Genomic DNA, 21,788 nt, shown 5'->3' with positions numbered 1-21,788 from the left:
AAAAAGATTGAGATCATACCATGCATATTTTCAGACCACAATGCTGTGAAACTGGAAGTCAGCGACAAAAAAAGAATTTGGAAAGTCCTCAAATACATGGAGGTTGAGGGGCATCATACTGCAGAATGAATGTGTTAACCAGGAAATTAAAGATGAATTAAAAGAATACAAGGAAGCAAATGAAAATTAAAGCACAACCGCCCAAAACCACTGGAATGCAGCAAAAGCAGTCCCAAGAGGGAAATATATTGTAGGACAGAACAAGAAGCAAGAACAGACTCAAATACTCAACCTAACCTTACACCTAAAGGAGGTGGAAAAAGAACAGCAAATAAAGCCTAAAGCCAGCAGATTAGAAGGGAAGTGATAAAGATTAGAGCAGAAATAAATGATACTGAAAAAAAAAGCAGTAGAACGGATTAACGAAACTAAGATACCATTCTTCAAAACAATTAATAAAATTTATAAACCCCTAGTCAGAGTTGCCAAAAAGATAAGGGACCCAAATAGATAAAATCATGAATGAAAGAGGGGAGATCACAATCAATACAAAAATGGAGATTTGAAAGAGTACATGCACCTGAAGTTATTAGCAGCATTATCAACAGGTCTATGCTTTATTTGGGGTTAATTCTTGCAAAAAGTGTAAGGTTTGTCTAGATACATTTATTTTTGCATGATGATGTGCAGTTTTTCCAGCACCACTTGTTGAAAAGACTATCTTTGTTTTATTGTATTGCCTATGCTCCTTTGTCAGAGATTGATTGACTATATTTATGTATAAATATACCTTTCAGGCATTCTATTCAGTTTCATTGCTCTATTTGTGTATTCTTTCACCAGTAGCACATTTTTTTAATTGAAGTTTGATTTGCCTACATATAGTATAATACCCAGTGCTCATCCCATCAAGTGCCCTCCTCAGTGCACGTCACCCAGTTATCCTATACCCCTGCCCACCTCCCCTTCCACTACCCTTTGTTCATTTCCCAGAGTAAGGAGTCTCTCATGTAGCACATTGTTTCGATTATGGTAGCTTTATAGGAATTTTGAAGGTAGATAGTGTCAATACCTCAATTTATTCTTCTTTACCAATATTGTGTTGGGAATTTCTAGATTTTTTCCCCTCTTTGTATAAACCTCAGCATCACTTTGTTGATATCCAGAAAATAGCTTGCATTGATTTTGAATTGTATTGCATTGAATCTATAGATCAAGTTGTGAAGAAATGACATATTTTTATAATATTTATTTCTACGCATATAAATGTAATATCTTTCCATTAATATAAATCTTTGATTTCCTTTATTAGTTGTATAGTTTTCTTCATATAGAACTTATGCATATTTCATATGCCAAAGTATTCAAATTTTCTTCTAATTCAAATAGCTTTTTTTTTTTAATTTCAAATTCCAGTTATCCACTGTTAGGATGTAAGAAAACAATTGACTTTTTTTTTTATATCACCTTTCTATCCTGCACTTGTGCTACATAGTTATTAGTTCCAACAGATTTTTGTTGATTCTTGGGATTCTCTACACACACAGTTGTGTCGTGTATGAAGAATGTTAGTTGTACTACTTCATATATGTATACCACCTATATACACACATACATATATATACTTTTTATCTCTTTTTCTTATCTTATTGCATTAGTTTGGAATTCCACTATGATTTGAATAGGAGTTGGTACTGATCTTAGAGACAAAACATCTAGTTTCTTACCATAAAATATGATGTTATCTGTAGGACTTTTGCAGATGTTCTTTATCAAATTGAGGACGTTCTCATATAATTTTAGTTTGTTGAACGTTTTTCTCATAAATGGATAGATATTGGATTTTCTCAAATATTTTTTCTATGTCTGTTGGTATGATCATATGATTTATATCCTTGAGGTTGTTGACATGATGTTTTACATCAGTTTATTTTTGAATGTTACACCAGACTTTCATACATGGAATAAATCCCATGTAGTCATGTGTATTTTTATATATAATTTTTTATACCTTGCTGGATTTGACTTGCTAATATTTTGTTTAGAATTTTTGCATCTGTGTTGATGAGAGATACTGATTTTTTCTTTTCCTTTATTGTAATGTTTTTTTCTTGTTTTAGTATCAGGGTTATGCTGGCTTCAGAGAATGAGTTAGGAAATATTCCCTCTGCTTCTATTTTATGGAATAGTGTAGAAATTTGGGATCATTTCTTCCTTAAAATACCTTGTAAAATTCACTAGTGCTTTCTTTTTTGGAAGGCTTTTAATTATTTATTTAATTCATTTAATAAATATCTATTCAGATTGTGTGATTTCACCTTGTGTGAGTTTTAGAAGATTGTGACTTTCAAGGAATTGGTTTATTTCTTTTTGGTTATCAAATTTTAGAGTATAAAATTGTTATTAATACTCCTTTATTATCCTTTTGATATCCATGAGATCAGTAGTGATGACTCCTCTTTCATTTCTGACAGCTTAAATTTAGGTCTTCTTTCTTGCTTGCTTAACTTGGCAACCTTGCTTAACCAATTTTCTTGGTAAGAAGTGGTTTTCAATTAACCAGTTTTTATTTTGTTGATTTTCTCTATTGATTTCCTGTTAATTTTATTGGTTTCCTTAAAAGTGTTATTACTTCTTTTCTTCTGCTTATTCTGGTTGTAATTTGCTTTCTTTATCTAAATTTCTAAGGTGGAATCTTAAATTATTGATTTTAGATTTCTAATATATGCCTTTCATGCTATAAACATTTCTGTAACCATTGCCTTCACTGAATTCACAAATACTACATTGCATTTTCTTTGTTGTTTAGTTCAAAATACTTTCTAATTTCTCTTAAGAATTCTTCTTTGACCTATGTGTCAGTTAGAAATGTGCTGCTTAGGGGATCCCTGGGTGGCGCAGCGGTTTGGCGCCTGCCTTTGGCCCAGGGCGCGATCCTGGAGACCCGGGATCGAATCCCATGTCAGGCTCCTGGTGCATGGAGCCTGCTTCTCCCTCTGCCTGTGTCTCTGCCTCTCTCTCTCTCTCTCTCTGTGACTATCATAAATAAATAAATAAATAAAAATTTAAAAAAAAAAAAAAAGAAATGTGCTGCTTAATCTTTAAGTATTTTGGCTGGTCCTAGCAATTTTTTGTTATTGATTTCTAGTGTAATTTAATCATGGTCTGAGAGCATACTTTGTATAATTACTATTCTTCTAAATTTGTTCAGGTGTATTGTGTGTCCCAGAATGTTGTTGATCATGGTGCTTGTTCTATGTTAACTTGAAAATAAGGTGTATTCTGCTATTGTTGGATGAGGTGTTCTACAGATGTTAATTGGATCCAGTTTGATGGTGCTATTCAATTCAGTTATGTCTTTACTGATTTTCTGCCTCAATTACTGATGGAGAAATGTTGAAATTTCCAATTCTTTTTAAGAAATATTTTATTTATTTATTCATGAGGGACACAGAAAGAGAGGCAGAGACACAGGCAGAGGGAGGAGAAGCAGGCTCCATGCAAGGAGCCTGATGTGGGACTCGATCCCGGGAATCTAGGATCATCACTCCCTCAGCCAAAGGCAGATGCTCAACCGCTGAGCCACTCAGGCATTCCTAAAATTCCCAATTCTAATTGTGGATTCATCTGTTTCTCCTTGCAGTTCTGTCAAGTTTTGGCCTCACATGTTTTGATGTCCTATTATATGTAACAAGGGTTACATATTCTTAGATAATTGAACCATTTATTATTATGTTATGCTTCTCTTTTCCCCTGACAGGTTTTGTTGCGCTGAAATCTTATTTTTCTGAAATTAATATAGCTCATCCAGCTTTCTTTTGATTCCTGTCAGCATGAAATATCTTTCTCCATACCTTTCCTTTTAGACTATCTATATCTTTTATATTTAGAGTGGTGACTTATGCATGACATGTAGTTGACTATTATTTTTTATGTACTCTGACAATTTCTGACTTTTAATTGATGTATTTAGACTATTAACCTTTAAAATGATTGATATGGTTAGACAAACACCTACCTGTTTGTTGTTTGCTGCCCTTTGTTTATTTTTTGTCCGCTTAAATATTTTTTCTGCCTTCTCTTTCTTTTACTTAAAATTTTATATGACTCCATTTTCTGTCCTCTCCTCACATATGAATTATACTTTTTAAAAAACTTTCTTTAGTGATTATTCTTTTTTTCTATATCCATTTACAATTAATCCATGTGGACTTTCAAATAACATAATGCTGCTTCACGTGTGGCACAGGAACCTTATAATAAAATACTTTCAATTTCTCCCTTCAGTCCCATATAATATCAATGTTATTCATTTTACTTTTTAATAATCTATAATCACCAAATACATTGTTACAATTATTTTGGGCAAACTCTTATATGCAAACTTAGTTAAAAATAAGAAAAATGTGATTTTATTTACCTTCATTTATTCCTTCCCTAGTGCTCTTTTCTTTATGTTGATATGTATTTCTCACTTATATAGTTTTCCTTCTGCTTGAAGAACTTCTTACAACATTTCATTTCTTGAATATGATATGCCCATATGTAGATATTTTTGTATTTTAAAAAATATTTTTTTATTTGAGAGAGAGAGAGAACAAACAGAGGGAACAGCAGGCAGAAGAAGAAGAAGTAGTCTCCCCACTAAGCAGAGAGCCCAATGCAGGGCTCAATCCCAGGACCCTGGGATCATGACTTGAGCCAAAGACAGATGCTTAACCAACTGAGCCACCCAGGCACCCCAGCTCTGATTTTTTTGTATTTATACTGCTGTTGTTCTCTGAGCCTTCTCAATCTTTTGTTTGGTATCTGTCTAATTTTGGAAAATTTTTAGTCATCACTTTAAGTACTTTTTTTTTTAATTTAAAAATCTACTTTTTTTTTTCATTTGTTTTCATTTAAGTTCAATTTGCCAACATATAGTATAACACCCAGTGCTCATCCCATCAAGTGCCCTCCTCAGTGCTCATCACCCAGTTACCCCAACCTCCCACCCACCTCCACTTCCACAATCCTTTGTTTGTTTCCCAGAGTTAGGAGTCTCTCATGGTTTGTCTCCCTCTCTAATTTTTCCCACTCAGTTCCCCTCCTTTCCCTTATAATCCCTTTCACTATTTCTTGTATTTCCTGTATGAGGGGAACCATATGATGATGACTTTAAGTATTTCTTATATTCCTCTTTTTCTTCTCCTTTTGGTACTCCTATTATGCATACCTTACACCTCTAATAATTGTCCAACACTTCTCAAATATTCTACTCTATATTTTTTATTCTTTTTTCTCTTTGCATTTCGGTTTTTTTCCCCAAGGTGGATGTACCATTTATTTATTTATTTATTTATTTATTTATTTATTTATTTATTTATTTATTCATTCATTCATTCTAATTGTAGTTCAATTTGCCAACATATAGCATAACTCCCAGTGCTCATCCCACCAAGTGCCCCCCTCAGTGTCCATCACCCAGTCACCCCAAACCCCTGCCCAGCTCCCCTTCCACCACCCCTTGTTCATTTCTCAGAGTTAGGTGTCTATCATGTTTTGTCACCCTCACTGATATTTTCAGTTTTTGAAGCTTCTATTAACATATCTTCAAGTTCACTACTTCTTTCCGTAGCCTTGTTCAGTCTGTTGATAAGCTGATTATAGGCATTTCTCATTTCTGCAAATGTTTTTGATTTCTAAACCTGTTTGATTTCCTTTTGATCATTTCTTCAAGTTTTCATATACCCACATATGTTACTCATGTGTTCTTGTGCATTGTCCTCTTTTTCTATTAAAGCCCTTCCTATAATTTCTGCTGTAATAATTCCACCATCTACTATCTCTGCCTTATCTGAGTTTGGTTTTGATGTTTGTTGTTTATATTTAAACTGGTTTTTGTTGTTGGTCTTGTTGCCCTTTGAATTCCTTGTAATATTTTGTTGAAAGCCATGCATGATGTTCCAGGTAAAAGGAACGGAGATAAGTATGCCTTTAGTTGAGGTTTTATGTTTATATAACTCAGAGTTAGACTGTGCTTAGTTTGCTGTTAGACTATGCTTGATTTATTCTAGCCATTGTTCTCAGAGGCCAAAATTTCCTTGGGTATTTTTATTTCTATTACACCCTATTGTCTTTGGATTTCTGTAGGAGGTATTCTTTTTTTTTTTTTTTTAGATTTATTTATTTGGGACAAAGAAAGAGAGAGTGAGTGCAGGGTTGGGGAAAGGCAGAGGGAGAGAGAGAATCTCAAGCAGACCCCTGCTGAGTGTGAAGCCTGACTCCAGGCTCAGTCTCACAACCCTGAGATCATGACCTGAGCCAAAAGCAAGAGTGAGACAGACACTTAATTAACTAATCCACACAGGTGCCCTGAGAGTTATTCTTTTTTTTTTTTCCCTGAGATTTATTCTTAAATAACTGATAGTTTGATACTGGCTGCAGTAACAGTTTTCTGCTTTTGCGCTTTTGCTCTGGAAAGCTCTGATTCTCCATTTTCAATTGTCTGTCCAGTATTTGAGGCAACTGTTTTCCCTCTGATTTCAATTCTCTGTTGTTTCTTAGGGGAGTTGTTAATTTTCACTTTGTTCATCATTTTTCTTGTGAGGATAGGTAAGATAGCTATCAAGCTTTTAATTGTTGGACCAGAAACCAGAAGTTTCACATTCATCACTTTTTTTTTCTTGGCTTATAATTCCCTGTCTGTAAAATAAAGGAATAAGATCATAACTTGATGGCTAAATTCTTCCCTAGCTCTAGCATTTTGTTGAGTCCATAAGCAGTGACTTGCATAAATGATTATGCTGTTATGTGACATTTGCTACCCTTCTTCTACAGGCAGACCTCCAGGTGGACAAGGAAAGGCACAATTTCTTTGAGTCCTCTCTTGATTATGTTTATCAAATTCAGGAAGTTCAGGAGTCCAAGAAGTTCAACATTGTGGAGCCAGTAAGTTCTATCTATTGATGAATAGTCTAAAAATATTTACCAAATCCCAGATAAATATGGAGAACTTTGATCATAAAATTGAAATCTCAGATTTTGAAAGATACTTTATGCTTAATAATGAATGACAAGAAAATAGACACACTAGCTTGTGTTGCTCTTGGTCTCTTACTAATGTTTTCTCTCTTCCTTACCTCTCCTCCCCCTCCTTTCTTTCCTTTCCCATTTTCTCCCCACTTCCCAGCTATGATTTTTCTCTCTTTCTCTTTCTTTGCTTCTTTTCTCCTTTTCTCCCTCCTTTGATTTCTCTGTCACCCTTCCTTTTACCTTGTTCTCCTCCCTTCCTTGCTATATCATGCTTTCAAAAAGCTTCTAAGGTGCCCATCATGTGCCAGTCAATGTGGTAGAACTCATGTCCCTTGCACTCAGTGACTTTCTATTGTATTATTTTTACTTCTATCTTCTTTTTTTATAACATCTCCTTGACTATAAAAGGGATGTGCTTTGATTTTATAACTATGTTGAATTTTGACTCTTACTACATCAAAGCTAGAAAAAAATTATAGGAAGAACAAAACAAAAATAACAAATTCCCCATACAGATATAATCATGTAATATTTTGGCATTTTCTTTCCAAATTTTCTGTGTATCTATTATGTTTCTTTCTCTATTTATGTGTATCTTTGTACTTGTAGATTTGGATGTATGTATGCATGTGTGCAGGTCGGTGTACACATGTATATATTTTGCACATGAGCATGTATGTCTTTGTACATGTGTATCTGTCCTCACATTTATATATATCTGTATATGTATGTGTGTGCAACCAAGTGTTTATTCATGTATACAAAAAAATTAATTGAGCTTCTGTTATATGTCAGGCACTGTGCTAAACTCCAGGTATACTATCGTGAGCAAGACAAGCTGTTTCTGTCTTTATGAAGACTACCCTCTTATTGAGAAGACAGAAGGAAAAGAAAGATACACATAAATAAAACTAATTGTAATTTATGATAAAATCAAAAACAACAAGAATGGGTGGGTTCTTTAGATGGAGTGGTCAAGGAAGAACTCTAAAGTATCACTAGTGCCAGAAAGGAGCATTATTATTTCAAGGTTTGTATATCATAGATGAAATCATATTTTCAGTTTTTATTTCTGTGTATTTAATTATTAATGAGGTTGAACACTTAGGCCATTAAAAATGTTTTATTGATATTTGTATGTCTTATTCTAAAATCCTCCCCCCAAAATTTCTAATTTGAAAATGGGTTCACACTCCTTGAATCTTTTAGCATTATGACAGTCTTCATTAAGGTACGGATTCTTTATTCATTGATTCACTTATTTATCTATTTATTTAACAAATAGTGAGTGCCTACTCTATGCCAATTCTGGGGATACAGAGAGAAAATACACAGTCTAGTCCCACATGGTCCAAACTATAAATGATTTTTTAAAGATTTTTAAAAATTTATTCATAACAGACACACACACACAGAGAGAGAGAGAAAGAGAGAGAGAGAGAGAGAGAGAGAGAGAGGGAGAGAGGCAGAGACACAGGCAGAGGGAGAAGCAGGCTCCATGCATGGAGCCTGACTTGGGACTCGATCCTGGGTCCCCAGGATCACACCCCGGGCCAAAGGCGGTGCTAAACCGCTGGGCCACCTGGGCTGCCCCAGATGATTTTCTTAAAGATTTTATTTATTCATGAGAGACACAGAGAGAGGAAGAGACAAAGGCAGAGGGAAAGCAGGCTTCATGCAGGGAGCCTGATGTGGGACTCGATCCCAGGTCTTCAGGATCACACACTGGGCCGAAGGCAGGCGCTGAACTGCTGAGCCACCCAGGCGTCCCTATAAATGACTTTATATGCTATCTGAAAAGGCTCTGAATGAATAAATTTGTTAGTAGTTCTTATTTTCTGGAATTAAGTCCAATGTAAATGTTCAACCTAATAAGTGAATAGCTGTGTGTAAACCTGTTTGTGGTTTCATGATTACTTTTAACACTATACTGTATATGTGGAGTTTCTTTTCTCTATTTCTTTTTCCTTTATTTGGTGATGAGAAAGTGTTGGTGATAAAATTATTTTTACACATTTTCCATAGGTGTTGGCCTTTCTTCATAGCCTCTTCATTTCCAACAGTTTGACTGTGGAGCTCACACAGGATTTCCTCCCATACAAACAGCAGCTCCAGCTCAGTTTGCAGAATGTGAGTTTGCATATGTGTTTCTTCACCTGTCCCTGCATTCCAATTGGATTTCAGCCCCAGTGACCTTGACCTTGAAATCCCAGGTTATTTCATTCTAGCCAGTTTGTCAGGACATACTGGTATGGATCATAAATATCTGAGTGTGCTTGTCTTCCAGTTTCAACTCTTACTCTTTGAGGCTTATTGTTAAAACCTACCCTTCCATCCACTGACACCTCTATCTATCCAATAAATATTCAGTTGCTAATTTACTGCATTCCTCTCAGGTTAAGACCCAACTATGGGCTTCTTTAAGCACAGGTCCTATGCTTTACTTCTGTGTTGGTCAGTCAAGGCACTTGTGAGTTTTATGACCATGAATGCCCATTTTGTCCTCTCTTTCTTTTCTCACTAATTACCAGGGTCAAATAAATGATATATAAAAGTTTTTTTATTCACCTTATTTCCTATGCTGGTTCTTTTAGATGGCCATAGGCACAGCCTTTCCGTCTTTGTAACATATATAGATTTTTCTCATTTGTTTATTTAACCCACATTTAATGAATGTGTATGGACATAATACATACTCTGTGCCAGGTGTGGACATACCATAGTGATGTAGTTTTTCCATCCTCAGGGAGGATGAAATCTCTTGCAGGAATGAGACATAAACACTGGAGCATATCATAATTCTTTGTGATAAGTGTTTCAATAGTGTTAAGATCAAAATTTTTAAAACACAGAAAGTGGAACATCTGCCTGCCTGCCACAGTTAGAGAAGGTATCACTGAGATAGTGACTTTGGACTAGTTGTTACATTGCATAAAATTTGTAGAGTATTTTTATATAAAAAAGTTTGGTAATAAAGTTGGTAGTAGAAATAAACTTCACTTGGTTGTTTAGGAGAATCCTGACTTATAATTGTTTTGTTTCTTTCTTTTTGGGTACTCACCTTCACCAGAATGTGAAAAGCCCCTGACTTCTGTGGATTTATACAATATACCTATAACCAGGTTGATCATTTGAATCTTCCTCCACATAGAACTTGAAAAGTATGAGTTTAATAGCAACCCTTTTTATCTAAGCATATGATGAATTCATTCACAAGATAATCAATAAAATGGGCCCAACAAGATATGCCAGTTCAGATCACTGTCGTAACAATCTTGATGTTGGACACTAAAGACCTATCTCTAGTGATTTTCATACCCACATTTCAAACAGTGTTTTGCTACTATGTTTTAGTTGTGTAGTTTTAAAGCACCTTGTCATGTATTTTATCATAATAGCCAGAATTTGATTCAGAGTCAAGTAGGCAGTAACTTTACTTGAGGCAGAGCTCAGAAGTTGCCATGATAATATTATCTTTGGAAACTTTCTTTATAGTTTCCCATCTTGTAAAGCAGAGGTCAGGCTGGTGCTCAGAATTCTAACAACCCTTATTTATTGGCTTATGTAATTCCCATTAGAAAAAAAAGTCTCTCAGATAAATGCCTTAAAAAAAGATTTTATTTATTCATAAGACACAGAGAGAGAGAGAGGCAGAGACACAGACAGAGGGAAGCTCCATGCAGGGAGCCTGATGTGGGACTCGATCCCGGGTCTCTAGGATCAGGCCCTGGGCTGCTGAAGGCAGCACTAAACCACTGAGCCATCCGGGCTGCCCAATAAATGCCTTTTAATAATGATGGTGATAATGATAATAATTATGATGATAATGTTTTAACAGACAAGAAATCATTTCTCCAGTACCCGGGAAGAGATGGAAGAACTTAAGAAAAGGATGAAAGAAGCTCCCCAGACATGCAAACTTCCAGGACAGCCTACGATAGAAGGCTATCTCTATACACAGGAGAAATGTATGTGGGAATACAAAGATAACCCACTGGGTTTCAGTAGGCTAGCACCTACTGCCACTTGCCCTCTCCAAACTCCAGGCACTCATATTGTTCACAGATCCCTGATTATTTACACCTCTTTGGAGAACTGTCTGGGAATAGTGAATAAAAGGGGGGGGGGGATAAATTAAAGGGGGAGGTTAAGGATTTGTCTTACAAAGTCTCTGGGATGATAAGATCTAAGATTTTTCTCTGTGATTTAAAATGGGGATTGTTAACTGTTTAATCCTTCTGATGACTCTGACTGGGGGAAAAAGGAAGTAGGGGAAAGAAGGCAGAAAAACAATATTTATTACACCTACTATGTGCCAGGCATGGCGCTAAATGCTTTAAATATACTATTTCATTTAATATTTAAAACCACTTACCATATCCATTTTACTTGAGGCCACTGAGGCTTAGAGATCACTAGTTGAAAGTCACCCAATTATCAAGTAGCAAGCCTAAGAGTAAATTCAGTTCTATGAAATGCCAAAACCTAATATCCTATCAGTATACCCTATACCTTCCACTGCCTTAGGAACTCAAGGTTGCTCCTAAAGCACTAAACAACAACCACTGATTTCAGTGGGCAAAACAGTTGTTCATTGCTCTCCAAGGAACAGTCATTGAATATTGCAGAGGATTCAAGCCTTCCTACCTCCTAAATTACATTATGAAAACCTGTATGTACTCTTTAATGTTCCTTATGAACTATGACTCAATGCTCCCAAAGCCTGTGATTTCAGCCCTGCCCAGAATTATTATTATACCTGGGAAGAAGAGGCAAAAGAGGCGACTCAAATGTTACTTGTGACAAAAACTACTGCAATTCACAAAGCATGGCATTTAAGTAGTGATATTATCATGCTTTTCTTCTCTTAGAGAAATTAACTTTTGATGGTTTTCAAAGATGTGTTCTTCCACTTTTCAGATTTATCTCTTCCACTCTGCACTACAGGATTTCTCAATTTCAGTGCTATTGACATTTTGGCTTGGGTAATTCTTTGTATTTTGGGGGATTATATACATTATAGGGTGTTTTAGCAGCATCTATGGTCTGCACTCACTTTATTCAAATAGCACTCCCTGGATGTGACAACCTAAAATGTCTCCAGACATTGCCAAGTATCTCTTGGGAGGCAAAATTTCCCTTAGTTGAGAACTACTGCTGTATTTTAAAAGATGTGGGAATAATGATTTTATAATCTTGGCTCTAACATCAAATAACTATGTGGTCCTTCTGTGCCCCAGTTTTCTAATTTGTCAACTGGCTATGATACTGCTATTCAGTTGAATGTTTCCCAAGCATCCTTTTTGCCTGATAATATGCAGTGCATTGGGGATTTGAAAAAATGAACCAGTAATTTTTGCCTTCAAGAAGTTCACAGTATGATGAGGAAGATAGACACATATATCAAGAATTATAAGGAAATGTGTTCAGCACTGCATTTGGGGCATATACCTAAGGGCTTCACTGAGGAAGCAGTGTTTGAATTAGAACTTGAATTATGAGTGGAAGTTTGATAGGTAAAACGGGGGTGAAGAGAAATTCAGGTATATACCATTGCATGTTACTTAAGCACGAAGGTGTGTGAGGATATTGTTCATTTTCAGGGTCTTAGTTTGCCAAGAATAGCCCTGGTTTACACCTGCTATCCTGATGTAATTATTAATAGTGACCCATTCACTTTTAAAAAAATACTAAATTTCTACTTTTCTACCTAAACCATATGGCCACTTATTTGGTAACTAAAAATAGTTCAATGAGAACCGTAGAGGATGGCAAAAGACAAAGTAGGAAAGGCAAATATGATCACATTATGAAGGATTTTGTGGTTCAACCTAAGTTTAAAGACAGTGGGAAAGCCATGCATGATTTATAGGAAAAGTGATATAAATAGAGATATGTATTTAGAAAATATTCCTTTAGCAGAGAATGGACTACAAAGGAGTGATCAGAAATGGGGGAAATCAGAGAGAAGGTCACTGTAATAATTAATTAGAAAAATGGTGAATTTTTATTTTGCTTGAAATATCTCAAACATTGCAAGCAATTCAGTAATAGGGTCCTGAACTAATTTAGTTCTAAATGGAATGGGAAGGAGGAAACAGCTGAAGGAGAGACATGTGAGGAATAGACAGCAGAACCCAACAGCAATCAAATGGGACAGGTTACAGGGAATAAGGAGAAGATTACAGATAAATGTTTCCAACTCATACAATAGGATGAGCAGTAGAAGCTTTTAGAGGAGACATGGCAAGAAGAGTTATTTGGAGCAAGCTAGAGCAGATGTGGAAAGCATTTGATGAGGATTAGGATCTCTATATGTGCTATGGGTCAATAACACTGCAGGGTTGGAGTTCAGGGGAAGGTTAAGGCTAGATCTGAAGACCTGTGGCTATGAAGATCAGACTGTACACCACTTCCATCTTAGCAGTGTATTGACCATACAGCCAAAAAATATATATACTCTGTCAGCTCACTTTTGCCTATTTTTGTAGGGGCTTTGGGGATATCCTGGGTGAAATATTACTGCCAGTATGAAAAAGAGACCAAAACGCTTACCATGACGCCTATGGAGCAGAAGCCAGGTGCTAAACAGGTCAGTTCTTTTGTGTGCCATATTTTTTGAAACTCATCTGTGAATGCATCTCAGAGAAGAGTATATCTTGACTTAGCATCAAAGAATCAAGTCCATCAAGTGAAGCCATGACTCTGTATGTTCTTGACCTAAGTTTGCATTGGGCCAGATACTACTCAGTTGAGTGAAATACGTTATGTCAAGCCTTCTGAAAGTGGCTATACTTTTTCAGATCCTTTATTAAATTATTATAAGTGCCTGTCACATTGTACAAGAAAATTTGCAAGAATAGAGATGAGTTGCAGGAGGATAGTATTACTTGCTTTTAAGAAGTCTCTACTGTAGGATTCCTTTAAATAGCAAGTGTTTAAAATATCATTCTCCCAATTTCCTTTTTTAGAGAAGTATGTCTGTATCCTAAAGTTGGAATAACCTGTACCCCATATTCTATGTAATGTTCAAATATATTTAAGCAGGTAATGCTGCCTCTTCTGTCCTCCAAGGCTTCCCCTATTGCCTAAAATGTCAAGATGAGTTAAACACACTGAGAAGATAGTTACTTACCTAGACGAACCTAATCTGATACTGTACTATACTATATTATATATATGACCACACAGCCAAAAAATGTTATTCTGTCAAATCATTTTGCCTGTCTTTGTAGAGGCTTTGGAAATTCTCTCTCTCTCTCTCTCAGGTTTATTAAGATAAAAGCTGGTAGTCACACTGTTCATATTCTAAAAGTAGTTCGATGTGTCCCTTAAACTGTCACTCAAACTGGGTCTTAAGGCATGATTTTTAAGGATTTTTATTCTTTACAAATTGCTTACGAAATCAACAAGGTTCATTAGTTAACACTGAACCTTGGTGGTATGAGAAGACCCAATTTTGGCAGGCAGAAATTTGGAGAAATATTAGGCCAATTGATCTCCATTGCTGGTGCTTTCTGTGGAAGATCCCCCTTTGTGGCTTGTGCACAGAAAATTAGAGAGGACGGAGATTTGGTGTCAGGCTATTGAAAACTACCTCTTTTTTTGTTTTTAACCAAAAATTTTGTCACTCTGCTGTGAATGTGTATTGGAGAGGAATGTACCTCTAATGAAGTATACCAAATGGGGTTTCCAGAACCCTCATCCATGCTTCTATATATACCAGTTACTCATTCCTGACTCCAAAAATCTCCTTAGTTTCCAGTCTGTTAATTGCCAAAGTACCTTTCAGTGTCATTTCAATAAGTTTGTCTTGTGCTGTATCACAGAATTTGTTCCATGTCTGTCAGAACTTAGCCCATGTATCTGACTGGTTAGTGCTTATAAGAAGCACTTTCCTGTAGTTTCTTCCCTTTCTTTTTCTACACATTACTTTCCAAATCCCAGACTTTAGAGTAAGCTTCTTTAGACACTTTGTCTCCTGCTCAGGAACCTACTGCAAAGCTCAAGACAGAAGCAGTAGATAACACTTTCATACCCTCTTAGAAGATAATTGCCAGCTCTCCTTTTAGCTTTTCTTTCCTTCTTTCCTTTTCATTGAGTGGCTGCTTTTTTAAAATTGCAATAGTGTCAGCCTAAATGGTTTTAATATGAGATTCCTCATGGAGTGGAAAGAGGAACTTGGTTCTCTATTTAGAAAGAAGGGGAGGTAGAGTAATAACTTGAATTTCTCTAAAATGAAGTTGGAAATGATTGAAAGATGATTGGCAGATTGAAGGATGGATTCAGAGTTGAGTTTTTATAGTGTAGGAGAGGCAAAAGGATAGACCTGAAAGGGGGTTGAGTGTGCCAGTGAGGGAGAAATATTGTCTGTCAGTTCTTCTTGTCAGTTCTCTCAGTTCCTAATACTGGTTTGGGTTTTTGAAAGGTAAATAATACAAGTGAGACTATAATAACACTATAAAATCTACTATTTATTGAATGTCTACTGTGTGCCAGCCACTGAGCTAGACACTTTTCACCATGTGCCTCATCTACTTTCCCAGAAGCCCTGTCAAGTATTATTAGTTCAATTTGAAGATGGAGGAATTAGCACTCTTTCTGCCTATGGTACTCGCCAGTATTCCCTAGTTCAGCGTATCAACTTCCACTCGTGTTACGCTGCTTACTTTACAGATTATCTTCCCAAATTCTATTTTATAAAGTCCCCATTACTTCCTGTCAGGCAGTTCTGGTAAGAGGAAAGAGTGCTATATTTTGACTTTCAGCAACTAGGTTTAAATCCTAGCTCTGTGGCCCAGTAGCTTTTTGACCCCAAGTAAATTACATGATGTTGGTCTGTATCATTTTCCTCATCAGAAAAATGGTAAGAATGATACTGTAGTTCATAAAAATTTCTTGGGCACTAATTCTTTCCTAGATACTAGAGACATAAAGGTAAATAAGATGCTGCCCATGCCCTTGAGTTCTCAGTCAATTGGGGAAATAAGGCACGGAAACAGAAAGCTCTAATATAATGCACAAAACACATAATGAGCAGTGTCTGGGATTGGGGAAGAATTTGGGAGGAAATGAAACCTGAACTGCAGTTTGTAGAACAATTGATATTTAGCCAGACCAAAAAAATAGATAAAAATCATTGAAGGTGGAGGAAACATTATTTGCAGTTACAGAGTCACAAAAGTATGGCATGTATGAAATGATGGTACTCCTGCATGGATGGAGTATAACACACATGGGCATAGCTATGGATAGCATGGAGTAATAGGCAGGGCCTCAGCCTCTGAGCTGTGATGCCTCTGATTCTGAAGGAGTTGAGAGTCTAAGGAGGGAGGGTGAGTATATGATGCTGTTAATCACTGTCAACTTGAAAGTCTAGTAATTCTTGACACCCTTATTATTGGGGTAAAGAAGGCAGATTGAAGGATGGATTCAGAATAGTGTAGGAGAGGCAAAAGGATAGACCTGAAAGGGGGTTGAGTGTGCCAATGAGGGAGAAATATTATTTGATTAGCTGGATCAACTGTACGGGCCAGTTTGGATGGCATAGTACCCAGAAACATTTGGGCACTTAGGAAGTATTTCTGAATTCCTGACAGCAAGGTAGTTAGCATTATCCCCATTTAATAAATTGTGCTGTTAAGATTGAGATTGGAAAATGATTTGTCCTGGGTTGCAAGCCAGTAAATGACAAAACTGAGATAAAACCCTAGGTGTTAAGCTTCCTAGTTTACTTCTATTTCCACTATACTGACTTGGGTGATTTTCAGTTAGCTATTTTACCTCTCTGAGCTTCACTTCTTTCTAAGGGTTGTTATGAAGAAAATTAAAATTTCCTAGCATAATGTGTGGCAAATACAAGGTAATTCTCTTTCCTATACCACGTTGTCTCTATGAGATAAGAGAGGGAAACTGAACAATGTAGAATTGAGAAATTTTAATCTGTGGACACAGTGAATTTCAGTGGCCTTTAATAAGTGGCCACTTAATAGCACCCATAAGAATAAGGTAGGCTACTATTCTGCATATATGAAATATCAAATGCCACTTTGAGTAATATATAAATTTGCTTATTTTCTCTACTCCTGCCCTATTTCCAGAGAGATTGCTTTTGTGATTCTTATCTTCCTGAAGTATCTGGAGGTGGGGAATGAAAATGTTTCTCTCCCCTCCTCCATCTGCCAATTTAATGGAAGGAGGGTTGCATAAACCCACTCGTAACTTGGAAGTTTTATGAACATTTTATTCAGTACACTTAATGCCATTTGGTCAACCTGTTTCTCCTACATTCTCCTCATATTATGTATAATGAGCTTCCTATTTAATCTACCATCCTTGGAAAAGAGTACTGACCTACCCCAAGCATTTTGTCCTGCTCTCAACCATTAATTACTAGAGCAAAAATAAACCATCTGCCATCTTGCTGCAAATACTGTTTGAAGGGACAAAGTTCTCAGTGAGGTTACACGTTGCTCCTGCTGCCCTGGCAGATGCCTTCCAAGTGACTGAGGATACTGCAGGAGGCAGAAGCAGCTTCTGTGCATTTTTTTTCAAATTGGCTATTTATTATTTTCTTGTATCAGGGGCCTTTGGATTTAACCTTGAAGTACTGCGTGAGGAGGAAGACAGAGTCTATCGACAAAAGGTTCTGTTTTGATATAGAAACTAATGAAAGGTAAGCTATGCTAGTTTGAATTGGTAATGTCCCCATGTGCTAGGTGCTGAACCTGAGTGTAGATCTTTTATTTTCCTCTATCATCTCTTATTGATGAAAATGAGTAAATCTATTCATGATATTATTGTCTTGGCTCTTCTGGCTACTATTCACAGGAATCCCTGTGAGACCTGAACCATTGTTAGTTCTCCCAGTGGAAACTTTAGTCAGCTTTACCTTGCCTGCTCAAGGCAGAATAAGTCACTCCTAGGATTTAATTTGTTATCAAATATGCAAATGTCAACATTTGGTGATGCTGCAAGGACAAGATAACAAAACTCATTCTTTTTCTTGGAGTATCGAGTTTTTATTTAAATTCCAGTTAATTAACATATAGTGTAATATTAGTTTCAGGCATAGAATTTAGTGATTCATCATGTATATACAACACCCAGTGCTCATCACAAGTGCCCTCCTTAATGGCCATCACCTATTTAACCCACGCCCCACCTCCCCTTCAGCAATCTCAGCTTGTTCTCTATAGTCAAGAGTCTGTTTCCTTGTTTGCCTCTCTTTTTTCCCCCAGGGTTTATCTGTTTCATTTATTAAAATTCACATGAGTAAAATTGTATGGTATTTGTCTTTCTCTGACTTATTTCATTTAGCATAATGCTCTCTAGGTCCATCCACGTTGTTGCAAATGGCAAGATTTTGTTCTTTTTGATGGCTGAATAATATTCTTCTCTGTGTGTGTGTGTGTGTGTGTGTGTGTGTGTGTGTGTGTGTGTGTGGTGTTGTTATACAACATATATTCTTTATCCATTCATCAGTCATTGGATATTTGGGCTCTCTCCATAATTTGCCTATTGTTGATAATGCTGCTATAAACATTGCGGTGCATATATTCTTTCGTATCAGTACTTTTTTGTCCTTTGAATAAATACCTAGTAGTATAATTGCTAAATCATAGGGTAGTTCTATTTTTAACTTTTTGAGGAACCTCCATACGGTTTTCCAGAGTGGCTGCAGGCACTTTGCATTCCCACCAATAGTGTAAGAGGAGTGATTCCCCTTTCTCCACATCCTTGCCAACATGTTTTTCCTTTGTTGTTAATTTTAGCTATTCTGACAGTGTGAGGTAATATCTCATTGTAGTTTTGATTTATATTTTCCTGATGATGAGTGATGTTGAGCATCTTTTCATGTGTCTGTTAGCCCTCTATATCTCTTCTTTGGAAAAATGTCTGTGCATGTCCTCTGCTCGTTTCTTAACTGGATTACTTGTTTTTTGGGTATTGAGTTTGATTAGTTCTTTATAGATTTTGTATACTCTTTATTATATAGGTCATTTGCAAATATCTTCTCCCATTCAGCAAAACTCATTCTTTTATCTCCTAATGTAGCATACAAGAGGAAGTGAATTGAAACACATTTTTAAAGAGGAGATAGGATGGAGGATGGTAGTGGTACTGGGGAGTCATTTTCCCCCACTTGGTGCAAACATGATACAGACTTTCCCTACTTTGCAGATATTTATGTAAATTGGAAATAGTTTGAGAATCAACTTTCTGATTTCAGCTAGGGCTTTCAAACTTCGTACTTTGTTGCATTTGTTTCTCACTGGTGTACCCTCTTTTTGTTTTCTGGACCTGGGCATTTTTATCAGAGGTGAATTTAACCTTGAAATTTCAAAATGAGAGCATTTGGAATTACTTTGGAGAAAAGCATGTTATGTAGTAGAGAGGTTAATCCAAAATTCAGTGAATAAATGTTTCTATATGTTATTTCAGTCTATTATTTCTACGTATTGGGTACTGCATAGTAAAATAGAATGTAACAAAATGGTTAGATTCCTAGAAAGGGGCTTAAAGGTCAAATTACTGTATAATATAAACAAAACTATCAATGACTGGAATCATAAAGATTAGACTAAGAGTTGAGGGCTCTTTTTTTTTTTTGGTCTGGAAATAAGTAAAAAATCCTTTTCCCCATTTGAAATTTTTGTTTATCTATATAATTTCTTTGTTAAAAAATGGATGGTCCTGACCAAAGATGATTGTGATAGTAAACATTGTGAGTGGTAACCATGAGATTATCACTCATTTTTCCAACGGCTTCAGGCCTAGTGGGAAGGGGGAACCATACTTCTATTTCCTGCAGAAAATGACTATTGGCTGTGGCTTCTCTTTCATGAATCTTTATTGTCTCTTGCTCTGTAGCATCAAAGTGCTTAAAAGAAATTAAAATTTTCTGTGTCTAATTTCATTCTGATTCAAGTTTCAGCTTAAATTTGCAAGATGCTTGCAAATAATATTCTCATAAACTCAAAGCAGTTGCAAACAATTTGGCCCTGAGATTAGGTGCTGGGACCAGTTTATCTTTATATATCTTGCACCCAGTGCTATGCATGGATCAGGATAGGTACTAAGTTTTCTGTTTGTTTTTAAATGTATTTTCCCACCCCATAATGCTGAGGAATTCTAAGACTAGAAGCCAGCAATTAAAGTTTCGATGTGTCTGTGATTTTAGTTACCACATATTAGGAGCTTAAAAAAAAAATCATTCAATTAATCTCTCCTTCATTTTACAGGTGAGGCAACTGAGACTTGAATATGTTAAGTGACATGCCCAAAGTCACATAGTGGCAAGGCAGAGCTCAAGCACTTGTCTCCAAAGTCCATGTTCTTTTCAATTTATTCCATTGTCTTATAAGGAGAATAAACATGCTGTGAAATAAAGGGTAAAATATAGTAAAGAACAGTTGCCAAGGTACATCTGTGCACATGAAATTTTCTAAGGGATGTGACATCTACTTTCCTGGTTAGTAAATCTGATATAAGAAACAAAGTCAGCATTCCCAGCAGGCATCTGGCACCTTTACTCATGTCCCTGCAGCACAGAGAGCAAAGGATTCATTGAGTCTCTTTTACTAACTCAGGAATAGAGGATAACTTTTTTTTTAAGATTTTATTTATGGGGATCCCTAGATGACTCAGCAGTTTAGCACTTGCCTTCGGCCCAGGGTGTGATCTTGGAGTCCCGGGATCAAGTCCCACATTAGGCTCCCTGCATGGAGCCTGCATATCCCTCTGCCTATGTCTCTGCCTCTCTCTGTCTCGAATCAATCAATCAATCAATCAATCAACCAATAAATAAAATCTTTTTTTAAAGATCCTGAGCCACCCACGCTTCCCGAGGATAACTTTTTAAAAAAATTAATTTTGCTGTCAATATTTGAAACCACAGGCTTATAGCTCATAGAGCTTGAAGTGCAATAATAGTAATAATAATAATAAATAACAACAACAAACAACAATTGCTAACATTTGCTGAGTACCTCCTAATGTACCAGGCACTATTCTCACTCAGCTCTGGAAATATATAATTTCCTTTAATCTTCACTACAGTTTTGTGAGGTATGGGGTATTATCCCAGTTTCACAAAGGAAGACAAGGAGACAGAAAGAAATTAAGCAATCTAGGTAACACAGTTAGCACATGGTAGAGCCAGGATCCAAATCCACACTATTAACCATTGCACTGTACTGCACATATGCTTCATATACCTTTTTGTTCTGGATGAGTGACTGGGGTCTCAGGAAGGGCAGGTGATTTGTCTAAGGTCATAAAGATAGTCAATGGAAGATCTTGTACTAGAAGTGAATATTCTGGGATGCCTGGGTCGCTCAGCATTGGAGCATCTGCCTTTGGCTCAGGGTGTGATCCCGGAGTCCCAGGATTGAATCCCACATGGGGCTCCCTGCATGGACCCTGCTTCTTCCTCTGCCTATGTCTCTGCCTCTCTCTCTCTCTGCCTCTCATGAATAAATAAATAAAATCTTTAAAAAAAATAGAAGTCAATATTCTTTCTACTTTGTCACCCTGTTCTTATCAATTATTCTTTGAATTTGACTTTCTGTGGCAGCCAAGAATCCTCAAATGCCTCTTGAGTAGTCATTTATTTATACTTTCAGTCTCTCTGTAAGGTGAAGAAAAGACACACACTGGTTTTTGGATTTCCCAGATAGGGAATCTGAGTTCCAGAATGGGTTTAATGTCATACTGTCATATCTGGTCTGCATTGTCTGCTTTTTTTGTCCGTGGCCCATTTACTTGTTTTT

At 36.4% G+C, this 21,788-nt stretch overlaps 1 protein-coding gene across 8 annotated transcripts in view; it reads left to right on the top strand.

Annotated features, from left to right (window-relative positions):
* The window catches only part of OPHN1 (oligophrenin 1), a 575,184-nt gene that overhangs the window by 352,386 nt on the left and 201,010 nt on the right, over positions 1-21,788 (top strand). For all 8 annotated transcript variants that reach the window (XM_072744551.1, XM_072744552.1, XM_072744553.1 and 5 more), the window contains 5 exons: positions 6,820-6,930; positions 9,040-9,144; positions 10,853-10,982; positions 13,506-13,606; positions 17,598-17,689. In XM_072744551.1, coding sequence (XP_072600652.1) covers positions 6,820-6,930; positions 9,040-9,144; positions 10,853-10,982; positions 13,506-13,606; positions 17,598-17,689 — 539 coding nt within the window. The remainder of the gene's footprint in view (positions 1-6,819; positions 6,931-9,039; positions 9,145-10,852; positions 10,983-13,505; positions 13,607-17,597; positions 17,690-21,788) is intronic.

The sequence above is a fragment of the Vulpes vulpes genome, chromosome X (assembly GCF_048418805.1).
Source record: "Vulpes vulpes isolate BD-2025 chromosome X, VulVul3, whole genome shotgun sequence".
Lineage (NCBI taxonomy): Eukaryota > Metazoa > Chordata > Mammalia > Carnivora > Canidae > Vulpes > Vulpes vulpes.
This window is presented reverse-complemented; position numbering and strand designations above follow the sequence as displayed.